The 13,740-nt window shown below is 33.0% G+C and overlaps 2 protein-coding genes across 2 annotated transcripts; one reads left to right on the top strand and one right to left on the bottom strand.

The window, feature by feature from the left end:
• Positions 1–2,014: 2,014 nt before the first annotated feature.
• LOTGIDRAFT_172907 (hypothetical protein) lies at positions 2,015–3,867 on the bottom strand (the record flags this gene model as incomplete). Its single annotated transcript, XM_009050092.1, has 5 exons — positions 2,015–2,032; positions 2,427–2,473; positions 2,827–2,991; positions 3,390–3,544; positions 3,833–3,867. 5 exons carry the CDS (start codon positions 3,865–3,867, stop codon positions 2,015–2,017), a joined length of 420 nt encoding a protein of 139 aa, XP_009048340.1.
• Positions 3,868–6,585: 2,718 nt separating this feature from the next.
• Positions 6,586–9,778, top strand: LOTGIDRAFT_140139 (hypothetical protein; the record flags this gene model as incomplete). The annotated part of the gene is made up of 8 exons (XM_009050091.1): positions 6,586–6,868; positions 7,272–7,316; positions 7,624–7,765; positions 8,100–8,200; positions 8,400–8,452; positions 8,674–8,818; positions 9,219–9,316; positions 9,596–9,778. The coding sequence occupies 8 exons, from the start codon at positions 6,586–6,588 to the stop codon at positions 9,776–9,778; spliced, it is 1,050 nt and encodes a 349-aa protein (XP_009048339.1).
• Between the last annotated feature and the right edge of the window lie 3,962 nt (positions 9,779–13,740).

Below are 13,740 nucleotides of genomic sequence, written 5' to 3'. Positions count from 1 at the left end.
TTATAAGCACATACGAAACTATGTATGGTTCTTAAATAACAATTTTGAATCTCTTCCTTAACATAAGTCTAATTTTGAAAAGGATACAATGTTTCAAAAAAGCCTTCAAGTCACATTTTAACCATTCTTTAACCTTTAAATGTGATTTGAAGATTAAGTTGAAATATTAAATTCAACTTTTTGATACAAGTCGAGGAAGAGATTCAAAATGGCTGTGAACTATTTGTGTGTATTATTACCATGTAAGAACCATACATAGTTTAATATGGTCATAAATACTGATATATTTTACCGAAAAAATTAGGTTAGTTTAAATTTTGAATAATGACAATTTTGCCCTATAAATCTAGTCTGTTTTGAATGAATTCTGATAAAAGAAATAGAAATTGAAATATATTTTTGCAAAAGAAGCTATATGTAGGCTACAAATCAAATTTTGTTGTTTTGTTATTATCTTCTGGTATAATATACCTTTATATAATGTCCCTAATGATATCAGGTGTTAATCAATAACAATGTATTTACAAATTGCATTTTTTTATTGTTATATTAGCTTATTCTTATCTTTTTGTTAAAAATAAATTGTGATTCAACCCACTTGTCAACATTAGATACAGCTTCAAAAATTTTGGTCCATATGATGTGATGACAACTCATGTAAATTGGTTTTTTTTTTTTCGTAATATTGCATTGTATTTGTGATCTATCATTTCTTATGTGATAGAATCACCTTTTCACCTCTGAAATTGTAGTCTCATATGTGATGCTCACAGATACTTTTTACACAATCTTGGTATTACAGTGTATTAAGAAAAGTCATGTTAGCACAAACTGTGCATCTAATGAGTGCTCTTTTTCAATAAAAGAATATAACATATTTATTCAAAAAAGGCTGGTCCTTTATAGTGCTGGCACAATATATCGGTGAAGCAATGTATTGCAATATGACATGCCAGGTTGTGTATGGATACTTACTTTTATAATTTGGTGAATGGAATCATAATTCTTTATTTCACTGACTTGACTGAAATTGTTGGAAATTATAAGACAATGGATGTTAACCACTCGTATCAACTACATTACCAAATCACAGTTATAAACTTTTAAGATAATATATTTTTATCCCATTGCCCAAAATCGCTATATGTATTGTATCATGACACACACTAACAATATGTATTGTATTGTGACATGATTTGCGATACCCAGCACTTGTCCTGTATAAAAGGTCATCAATTCTATCACAATCATTTAATGTACGCCAACTGTCTTTTGTTTTTGTTTATTTTTTTTGATCCATTTTTTTAATTTTTAATAGCTGTATATTTTATTTACCTTGTTAATTTATTTTTGTTGAAAGTAATTGACGTGTATAAATGATATATAGATTATGTTTCAAGTGAATATACATAGTCTTTAGCACCCTACAATTAATTTAATTTTAAAATAGGCATAAATATAAGTATCTGTTATATACTATATGTTTGATGCTTCAATAAAATTATAGACCACACTCTTAATTTCATGTTAACCTCATATTAATGTAATAACTTGATAAGCCCAATCAATAAAGCTGAGCTTATTAAATATTTTGTTGTTTTTAATATTTGATCTTTTAGATGGGGACATTTCTATATTTGTTACCTTCATAGGGTTTATATGCTGCTATGTAGATCTGTCCACAACTCTGTTGGTCAGTCCCCACCAATTTCAGAGTGAAAGCCTTTGTCTGGCTGAATTTCCATTAACTGCTTTTCAGTGTTCAGTGACTAGAATGTACAGTATTGCCTTGCCAGAATATTCATGCCTCTCCCTAGATGTATGGAAACGCAGAGATCATCTACCAGCAGATTGATGCCATCATAAAGTGGTCTGATAAATGTTCTAGTTGTTTAGGAAGATTTTACAGTTCTATCTATATCTATATCAAGGTGTTGCAGATTCAAACAATAAAAGAACATTTACATCAGACAGGGACCAAATTTTAAAAAAGATTCCCTGGTTAATAATTTATTTAACAGGCATTGTAAATCTGAAAATAAAGAAGAGAAGTAAATAAATGCCACATATACATGTATCTCCCGCGTTTGCCATCCAGATTGTTCAGAAGCAATGAGGTTTAATAATCATCTAAACCCTACAACATTGTCCCCGTGCTGGTAAAGATCAATATTATGAGATGCTCGTCGAAATTGGCGCTCGCTCACTACCCTGAATGTCGAAGGTTCTATCCCACTATAGGTCGTGGTGAAATCGGAATTTAAACCCAGTGGCTTTCTGTCAGTGATGCAGATCCGACATTCTATACTGCATTCCTCGGAAAACTTTCCCTCATAACAAACTATTCAGCATAGAGCGGGCGAGCGGCACATCCTCTCGCTTTTTTTTTTAACCCGAACTGGATCCCAACAGCTAAAAGAACTTACGGCCTTGAGGTAAGCTTTGAATTCATTGACTTGAACTAAACCATCGCCTGTTTAAAAGACATAAAAATTATTCGTAATTTACCAAGCCTTATGACTACATTCACCAATGATCCCATGAAGACATGTTCCATTTAAGTGGTAGCCCAACAACCCTCGCCCTACACAGTTCCTCAGATGAAAAATACCGATATTTTGAGATATCGCAAATCTTGCACGCTTCATAACGTGTTCATTCTGTGTCACACAAACTGGTGCAAAACAAAACCTTTGACAGGAAAAATATGATCATATTATTTGATATCCGGTCCTCGTCTAGATACCAACATGACCAGTTGTTTGTCTTCGATAAGCTTCATTTGACTCCGGTTTCCCGCAAAACTTTAGAAGCACGATCACTTACCACTAGTATCAACTCTAGCGATAAGGGGAGCAATATCATCAGTATCCAAACTACCAGAAGAATCCATATCTAAATGCTGGAAGATGTGGGTAGCTAGGGCTACTTCATCATGGTAAGTCTTAACCCATTGTTTGGTGAATTCGTGTAATTCCACACCATTTCTGACTGAAAAGAATTTACAGAATGAATTATGATTGACAGTAACAATCACCAATGGAATCATCATTTTTGTGGAAAAGACAAAAAGGGCCCATGTGCTACCATGTTCCTAAAGCAACGATACGATGGTGGATAATCATCGAACCGTTGCTAATTGAACTCGATGTGTAGATGCTCTGCCAGTTGGAAATCGCAAAGAAGAAGGTCGTGCCCACTGTTTTGTCAAAGTGTTTCCCGTAACACACGTATGGCTGACCGTCATTGGCGCTATCTGTAGCAGAAAAGCGGATGCATAGACTTAGAGCTATAATCTGGGGACTTGAACTGTTGGAACCCTTCTGAACTGTTTTTCGTTCCTGAATAGGCTTGTGACGTATGAATACGATACTTTGTGGACTACTCACAGTTATGGTCGTACTTCAAGACGAATTCAATACCAATGTTGAGTTCACTGATGACGTTATCGCCATCCCTGTTCATGTGAGAAGTTACCAAGTCAATGACTTGGGTCTCAGTCCATGTTGTGTGGTCGTCGTGTCTGCATGATGCAGCAAATGCACTGGAACAAACAAGTTGAATAGAATTGGGATCTACTATAAATTTAACCGAATAATTTTAGCAAAGTTTATGCAGCATGATTTTCAATCAATTGTGTTTCGTTCATCCAATTAATATATTTATTCCATGGTGTTGATCACGAAAGCTTCAAACCGGAATTTCGACGTTTTGCTTCTACCTAAGCCAAAATCTCGAGCTGTTGATATTCTTCAGCCGATTACCAAAATAAATGAATACAGATATAAAAAGCAAACTGCAGAGAAGAATCATTAGTTGATTTTGCACTTACCCAGCCACAAGGGTCAACAAGAGAAAGGCGTTCATCTTCTTGAATCTAAGTGGAGAAATAAATAGGTTTCAGTCATTTTATAGTGTGGATAAAATTGGGGCAAAAAAATAGGCTACAGGCAGTCCTACGCTTTCGAACTTTTCTATATGTTGCTAAAATGAAGTGACAATGTGAGGATATCGTCTGAATATGTTGCTCTCTGAGTTGCTATATAGCTCGACCTCACATATTAATCACATTTCAGATTGAAAATCCAACATTTGGCTCGTTTGCAATAGAAAAATGCAATAGGTTTGTCAATAGCGTGCTAATTCACATTTGCATTTATCAAGATAAATATCCGCAAAGGTGAAATTTCTATTTATGTGGCAACTTCAACAATCAGCACTTCCGCCTATGTTACCGGTTTTTCAATCTTAAAGCGACACCAATTAATCTTATTCAGCTGGCAAACGGTAGACGATTGCATCCATTTAAGTAACCTGAAGTTAGCTGAATTCCTCTGGACTAGATTTCCCCGACAATTCTATAGTTCCTCATTATTGCCTCTGCTGATAATTTCTCTTTATGATGGCAAATAGACGTCTTGGTATATTGGAGTTTATATGACTCCGCATTTGATAATGTGTAGTTGTATTTCAATCTGTCCTTTTCAGCCGATCAGGTAATCAAAACAGGTAAGCAAGACCTACCTGACGTCAATGACAGAACTTCAAGACACAATGAAACTTTAAACCAGATCTCTTATAAACCTTCCCATGGCCTTATCTGACCTTTGTTCTACATCCAATTGATAAACTGCTGACTTTTTTCAGAAAATCATGACATTTTCTGATAACCTAAAAATAAGTAAATAAGTACATAAAGATTTAAGCTTTATTTGAGAGGTATCATAATATATATTGATTAAAAACGGTGGGGGTGTCAAGGCGGCTGCCGGCATTTCATCGGGTTAAATTATACGTGCTTTTATCGACTAATTAGACTGTTGGCAACTTAATTTTTTCTTGAAAAAGTAGCACATAAGTAACCGATAGCAACTGTTCACGTCGATCAGATATTCCGTCAGATGCTAACAGCCGTTTCAATAACCCAGATGTTCCCAGATTCTACCAGGCGCAGGTTTATCCAAGCTCGACCCATGAAGTTGGTGAGGCTTGCTTCAGCCCTTTTTCTTGGACCTTCTGCGGCGGACGACGGGCCATCCGCGACGGGTCGACGGGTCTTGTAGAACTACCTCTTGCCCTGGTGTTCGTCTTCGTAAAATATTAGGTGCCGGTCCCACTTATTCATCATAAAGTGTACCCCCTTTGGCTTTTCAACCTTCTTATCTCGACTTACTCACTTAAAATGAAACCTTGCTTCACTATTTTAATTAAAAGATTTCAAACAAAGCGTTGAAATATATATCCTCTGAAATTAAATTATGGTCGGCGTTATGATGGAACGTCGTGATTTTCACAAGTTATTCGATACATTTTTCAAAGTGGAGGAAAAGTTCTGCCAAAGTTAATAGACATTTCGGCTTATTATGGTTGACAGTTCTATCCCAGCGAAAACATTTTTATATTTACTTGAGAGGTTTTGAATAACATTTGTATTAAAATGTAGATGACGGTTTTCCCGATGTTAGAACACATATTGATCGATATTATATTAGCGATTATACTGTAAGTGATCATTTCAGTCATGAAAGCTTCAAAAGTTTGAGTGGAGTTTTCGGGCTTATGCCTACACATTTCAAAGGCTGGTTGATCGAGAATTTTACAAAATGGCTGCGCCCATGTTGAAGGGCATGAAAGAGTGAAAATGACGAAAATATTACAATACTGCAAATTTCTTCGAATTCTGAACACCGTTTCAAAAGGTTCTTTTTCTGAGTTGAATTTTAATCGGCACATCTCAATAAGTTGTAGATGTCACTCAGCTAACGACGATTTCTTGGGCATTGAAGAGTATGCTGAAAGGACAAGAGACAATAAACACAAATATGATAAACAAACAATAGGAAATTATGATAAACAAACTGAAGAAAAGAGACAGCAGTATGATTATAACTCAGATTTTACAAAATCCAATTTAGATCCTGGGGGCTATTCAAAACTCTATCCTGAAAGAAATCAAAACCGACCATCATCCATAAATGAAGGAAGTCAAAGAAAAAGACTTAAAAAATCAAACATTGAGAAATCAGTAGAAAACAGTTATGATAATGACAATTTTAGGAATGAATCAACAAGATACGGATCTGACTTTATTGATGATCAATATTTTAATGTTAAGAGCCGAGCAGAAGTTGCAAATAAAGATTCTGGAGCAATTTCTTCCGTTGAATTGAATCAGAATCGCACTAAAAGTCGACGAGATTTAGATTTTATTGATAAGCAATACTTTGGAAATTCTGAAAAGAAAAAACATAACTCTCCTGAAACTGATTATGAACCCAAGCAATATGATAGAAAAGATATGGACTACATAGATGACCAGTACTTTGGACAACAGGATAAGACACAATCTGGTGGACCATCTGATTCAAAGAATGAAAACAAACCTAAATCAAAATCAGCTTATGATACTGCAATGGAAATAAGGAAGAAATTGAAGCTTGAAATAAAGAATTTAGGATCTGGAGGTATTTTAATGATTTTTCAAAATGAAAATTTTTTTTAGGAAATTTTATGAAGGCAATAAAATGTCAAGTACCATATTATCTGATAAAAGACAACTGTTAAGCAACTTTTGTGCTGTTTTACATGATCTATGTCAAGTATATTTGGCATTTACACCTTTCGATTTGCACAAACAATGTCACTCCACCAGGTGATTCACAAAAACAAAAAAATATCATCTGTATTATTCTCTTACATTTTGTGATTTCAGATAAAGAAAAAGAAACTAATAAAGTTAAAAGTAGATTTGATGGCCCGGTAGATAGTAAGGGCTTTAGAATATTGAAATACCAAACACAAGATTTGACGAAGGAACCAGAAGGAATTGTGGTTGATATTCTCAAGAAAAATATTATTTATAATGAAGGTAACTTGTGAAATCAAGATTGGATTTTGTTGATAAATTTGCTGATGAATCCAAATCAAGCTATCTGTAGCAGTAAGTTTGGAAAATGTGATGTTAACCTTTTCTTTTTCTTGATAAAAGACCAACCTTATTTTCAAATCCCTTTCCAGTTAATTCAGGTAAATATTACCTGCATTAAGCCTATCAAAATCAATTTTTCTCTCAGAGGCTGTTTCTAAAAGATTTTTTTTTGTAATGGTATGATTAAGGCTTTGCTTACTTTCTTATGTCTGTGAAAATTAATCCATTATCACAAAAAGTTGTCTTTCTTTATAATCGTTTGTCAAACATTTATTACATTGAGGTTGTAATATTTGAAAATATAAGTATGCTAATGATTTTATAAAATTTGGATCTGTTTCAGGTGATATTATTGCTATTAATAAACCATACGGTTTGCCATCACACGGTAAGGTACTTTCAATTCTTATTTATATCAAAACACTTTCTCATTCTTTTTGGTGCTTGCTCTATAACAGCGAGTTTGGGGATTTGATCTGACAAAGAAGGAATTCATCAGTGTACAACTACAACAACAAAGTGGCGTTGCAGGAATATCAAATGCATAATTGGAAATAATGAATTTCTTTTTGTTCAGTTTATCTTCTTACTTTACCAATCTTCATTATGCAGGAAAACTTTTTTAAGTGTCTAATGTTATAATTGCCAGAGAAGTCTTTTGATAAAACTGCCATCTTGAATTTTAATAATTGTAGGTGGACCAGGAGTGAAATTTAGTGTTGGTGGTTTATTACATCAGTTAGCTGAATCACTCAATGATCGTGATAACAGTTTACAGACACTTCATCTTATTCATAGACTAGATAAAGAAACTACTGGTGTTATGTTGTTAGCCAAGTAAGTAGTCATTAGGTCTTACGTTTTGTGGCAAGATCTCAAGAGTGTCTTAAAGGGATAATAATAAGGGTTTCTTCACTTTTATTGGTATTAAGAACCACTGAATCCCAATCAGTTTGCACCATTTCTATTTTGGGTTAGTAATTCCACTTTTAAAACTAACTTTTATGACGTCACTATCATAAAAGCTGTTAATGATATCTTAGGCCCTTTGTGATAGTGACATACAAATACGCAGTTTACAACCTTTTATTATACGGTATTCAGAGTTGTTGCCCATGAATTACTTATTCATTGATAGATTATATTAATTCATATCCATGTCTTATTTTAGGCGAGCTGCAGTAGCAGAAGAGTTGAGAGAATATTTTGTTAAAAGAAAAGTAGTCAAGAAGTATTGGGTAATAACAAAAGGTATTCCTGATCCTTTAGAAGGTAAAATTTTTGACTTGTTTGTCATAATTGTTGCTTGTTATCTTACTTGGGTCATTCTAAAAAATGATATGCAGTAATTTATCTCAGCTGTTATAGCTAAAATTACAATTAATGTTTCAAGTATTTCTTAAAAAAAAAATTGTTTTGTCACATAAGAGAAAGTTCTGAACTGAAAAAAGTTTTTATTTTGATATTATAGGTGTAATAAAAATACCAATAACAGAAGGTTCATTACCAAATGGTATACATAGAGTAAGTTGAAGTTTTTAATTATTTTATCTTATTTATATGCTGATTACATGTTGTAGAGATATCAAATTTTATTCTAAAAAGAATAAAGATAATTTTTTACATTTACAATATTAACAAAATTTTTAGTAATTTACCATTATTTTACACCCACATGAAATGTGTAGTGTATATTGGCATCACCAATTGCTAAAGGGACATAAACATGAACTACAATCTTATAGATGATATTAAAGCCAGAATATAATAAGAAATATTGGGAAGTTATGAAGAAGAGAAATGTAGAGGAAGCTCAGGATGCTATTACACAGTATAAAGTATTCAAACATCATCAGTCAGCTGCATTGATAGAATGTCAACCCATTTCTGGTCAGTATGAATTGTTTCAGAAATATCAACTGAGTTGAAGTGGCATCTAGGATTTGTGTTGTGAATGTTGATACTCAATGGAAAAATTTTGCCAAGCTTCGGATGTAAAGATGTATTAGGACAGCTGATCTGGAAGTTCAGATGTTTTTGAAACCTTTTATGTGAATTGTGGACACTGATAGCATCTATTCACACCATTCCAATTTGCAGTCAGACATCTGTGGTTCTTTACTGAAACTGGGAGTTTTGTGAAGTCTTATTTTTGAGATGTTTGGCAAGAAGTTAGAATGATGCAAATAGAAGCAATAATTGGCCCCAATACATATAAAAAAGCTAGACATCCTCTTTACAATCACTAGTATTAAAGCTTGCAGTTTTTTTATATCTCTAACAATTTCAGGTATCAAACATCAAATAAGATGCCATCTTGGTTTTGGGTTAAATACACCAATATTAGGAGACCATAAATATTCTCATTTTAGTAAACTAGCCCCACAGGTTGGTAATAGTTTTATTTAGGATTCAGTTTTAAATGATGCTATCCACATCTGAGATATACTTAAGCCAAATGAAACTATGTATTTTACATGATAAAGATTTTACTTAATTGTTAAGTGGTACACTGGAGAAAATTTAACTGTGACATTCAATCGGTTATGGAATTTGATAATTGAAATTTGAAATTTATAACAACAATAATCGATTATTCACCCAGCCTGATAAAGAATCCCTTGATATTTGTGTCCCTTTAATTATGAATTTTCTATCTTGTTTCAGCGATTACCACCTGATATGCTGACATCACTTGGTATCAGAGCGAGTAAAGTACGCCATGTTCCAATGCACCTTCATGCCAAGAGTATAGTGATTCCAGAATTTCAAAATGGACAAAATTTAATGGTATCTGCCAAATTACCCAAACATTTTCTGATCAATTTGAGACGCTTAAAATTGAATTAACATATAGTGCTTTGTTTTATTTTCATTGAACAAAAATTCCTCATTGGCTATGGATGGTACTGTCACTGCAAAAAACTGGAAGGGAAGTATTTTCAATATTTAGAAAGCTGTGCCATAGTGTGTAAAAATGATATCAAAACATATATGTATTGAAATAAAAGCAGACTTTAAAGGATATACACATCAGTACGAGCAGACATAGCAAAATGATCAGAAAAATACTCTTATTGAAGTGTGGCAAAAGTATTTTATTCCAGTTCTTAAGCCTTTCACTCCCAAAAAGCTGTATAGAAGACATGGTTAGTTTCATATCCTTTATAGTGAGTTACAATTATTTCATAAATTGTACAATTATCATAGTGAAATATGTTATAGTGCGATGAGACGCGATGTTCCTAAAATATTTGTTCCATGAACATGAACGATGACAACATGGCGATGACAAATGATGATGTGGCAGTGTCGAGCAGGCGGAAGTCCACTTTCGTTGTCTTGGACAACCTAGTAATGTTTCGTGTTCAGTCGAGTCATTCGCATCATCGTTCACGAACATTACAGGTAGTCTGAAACACCGATCTCAAACATTATATGTCATGTCTTTCAAATACATGTACCATGAAATGATTTTAGTAGCAGTCTGGCGTCAGGTTTTCAAAAACTTGACTTGTCCATCAATTCGATTTATCAACAAATAAACTTCAGATTTCAGTTTTTGTGTAATTGTTGATTTAATTCAGTTCAGTTTTTGAGAAATTGACCCAATTCAATTTTAATAAAATGGAGAATGTAGATTTGCTAGATTTTGGTTTAGTATTTTGTCTGTTTAAAACTGATTTTGTATCAGGTTCTAGCCAAATAAATCCTATCACAAAGAAGTCTATCTATTTTTTTTTCTTAAATACACATGAACAGTCTATATTTTTCGAATATGTGATGAATATGTGATGTGTGTTCAATGGCATCCCTTCAGATTTGCATCACTGACAAGGTCAACTTGAGATCAAATTAATAAGCCTATGTATGTAGTCAACTCCCTAAGTGATAGCAAGGACTTTGATGGAGAAGGGCAGTTTTGCTTGGTAAAAAATTGCAGACTTAAATTGCACGATTTTTGTTTCAAACTTAAAATATAACTTTACGTTCTATATGTCCTGCACCGTCTGTAGTTTATCTGTCAAAGTTACAGGTGAAAAGGATGTGTACATCACGTGACTTCAAAGGGTAACGAAATAGCCTCGATTGTCACTTACTCTTTGATGCAATGCATAAATCAAAATATGTCATGACAATCGTGACTTTATAACTTGGGAAAACTCCAAGATTTGCCTTTAAACCGTTTGATATTCATGGGAATTAACGGTTAATCCTAAAAAATAACAATAGAAGATTAACAGATCCCGTAAGGTGAGTTGAACATTGTTTATCCTTTGCCCAGATACATTCCAACCCACCTGTCAGTTCCACATCGTGATGATAAATCACCTTTAACACGGTAAATATTACACCAAAAGGAAGATATGTCGACACGTGCTGTTGGGTAAAGTTTTTAAGCTTGCAGGTACATGTTTCCATAAAGTAAACATTGACAAATTTTTGTTTCGCTTTGGACACTTTGGTCCGAGAAGAGGTTCTTCAGTAAGTTTTTAATAATTTTTTGAATTGTTATAAACTCTGTATGAATTTGTAACTTTTCTATAGCTGTAACTTTAGTTTAATAACATTTAACCAATTTTTAGGTGTTCATGCTTTGATATGTGCTTTTTGCCTTCATAAGGACAGATATTTTGATTGGCTTGCATAATAATGCCAACTTAAATTTTGAAAGAAGTGATCTTAGACAGGCTCTTTCACAGTGGCTGGGGATACAAATAGGGAACTTAATGGGGGGAAGGGAAGGCCTTCAACTGTCAAGGTTGAGATTCAGCATGAGGTAGCTCCATCAATATACCCCTAGTTGCAAACTACAATTATGCATTCTGACAAATTCTGATTAAAAATAAGAATTGTGCTAATTGATTCTATCAGTGTTCCCAATACACATAAAACTGTTTTTTTTTTTTATGAAAACCTCTTAACACTCCCTTTAAATGTAAATATGATTATGTATAATTGACCTATAGATAAATTATAAAAATCTTTATAAAGCTTTATAATAAAAATGTCAATAAAATAGCCATATATAATAAATCAAAGTATTAAATAATACTCTATGTAGAGAAATAAGGTCAGAAATATAGAAGCCTTTTTATCACCTAGCATTATATTCATATAATAATATATTATATTACATTACAACCTACTGTCACTACCCAAAACAATACAAACTCTAAACTTCTGAATAGTCATGTCAAATAGGTCTCAACTTGAATACAGATTGGTGGCTTATCAAAATTCAAATATTGATTTTACTAATATTTTACATGATTTGAATTACTAGAAGGACTTTCATTTTGCCGATATTTGACTGTCTTATTTGGCTTGTGCATTTTATGACCAGTTTTTATAGTATTTTGAATGGAGATTCTAACTAATACGGGTTCTTTCTAGAACGTTTTTAGACACCTGACCGTTTTTTAGAGGAGCACTGGCCTTGGCATGTTACTTATTACCTAGAGGAGAATTCCAACCTAGTATTAGCAAAACGAAGGCTGGTTGTGAATATGAATAAGTTGGTTCCAAGAAAGAACAGAATAGGTTTTTAAATCTAATCCAAATTTTTTAATTTGTATTTCAGATCTTTGAAGTCAATCTGCAAAGGGGATACAAAAGTATTTGGGAAATGTGAAAGAGTGAGTGAAAAAGATTTTGATACAGAATTACAGATGAATATCAGATGTTTTAGAAGGATACACCAAATTTATCTCACTGGCCACATTTCTTCAAGCTTTTGGATTTCAGTAGATTAAAATAGGTGAAATGTAATTGACAAAAGCTCATCTTGATTTTAAGATAACTTGAATAGTTGCTGTTTGAGAAGAACAAAATCCAACACTTATAAGGATTACTCCTCAGATGGAGCATATCATTTGACAAGCTTTATATGGAGCACATCAGTTGACAAGATTTTTTATGGGGCACATCAATTGACAAGATATTTATGGAGCACATCATTTGACAAGATTTTTTATAGAGCACATCATTTGACAAGATTTTTTATAGAGCACATCAATTGACAAGATTTTTATTGTGCACATCATCTTTCGAGAATTGTAGAACTTTAGTCATTTGACAAGATTTTTTTATGGACTACTTTATTTGAATTGTATAGAGCACATTATTTGACAAGATTTTATGGAGCACATCATTTGACAAGAATTTGAAAAAGATATTCATGAAGCACATTATTTGACAAGATTTTTATGGAGAGCATCATTTTACCATTTCTTTGGTCTTCAACATTTGACAAGATTGTAGAACTAAATTGAAGAACTGGCACATTCTTTGACAGACATTTTTGGGGATTGGTTGATTTTCTGTACGGCATGCCATTTAATTACTTCACAACAATATAAATGTATATTGACATGTATACCAACAAGACCACCCATTCAAATAAATAGATGTATTATTTATTCTCCATTAATACTCAAAAATAATACATAGAGTACAATATACTATTGTGAATCTGTGACCCATGAACTATGAATGTATAGAGGACATCAATTAAAAATCACTTGATCAACTAACTAAGTATAATATAGTCTAGATCAATGGGTATGCCCCCCTTTATTATGCCGCTTGGTGTACATGTTGAAGCAGTGGGATCAAAATAATATAGTATGAGCTTGATTTATCACAGAATGACTAACTTTTGTCCAAATTTTACCCATTAGTGCCTCTTCAAGTGTACGAAATTTATTCTTTCAATTGAGAAAAAAGAATTTGTGTGAGAAACTAACATGTGGTATTTGTTGCTATTATATATATAACTAGAAAAAAATCTTTTGTGTTGAAGTTAGAAA

This window comes from Lottia gigantea, assembly GCF_000327385.1.
Source record: "Lottia gigantea unplaced genomic scaffold LOTGIsca_144, whole genome shotgun sequence".
In the NCBI taxonomy this organism is placed as follows: domain Eukaryota; kingdom Metazoa; phylum Mollusca; class Gastropoda; family Lottiidae; genus Lottia; species Lottia gigantea.
This window is presented reverse-complemented; position numbering and strand designations above follow the sequence as displayed.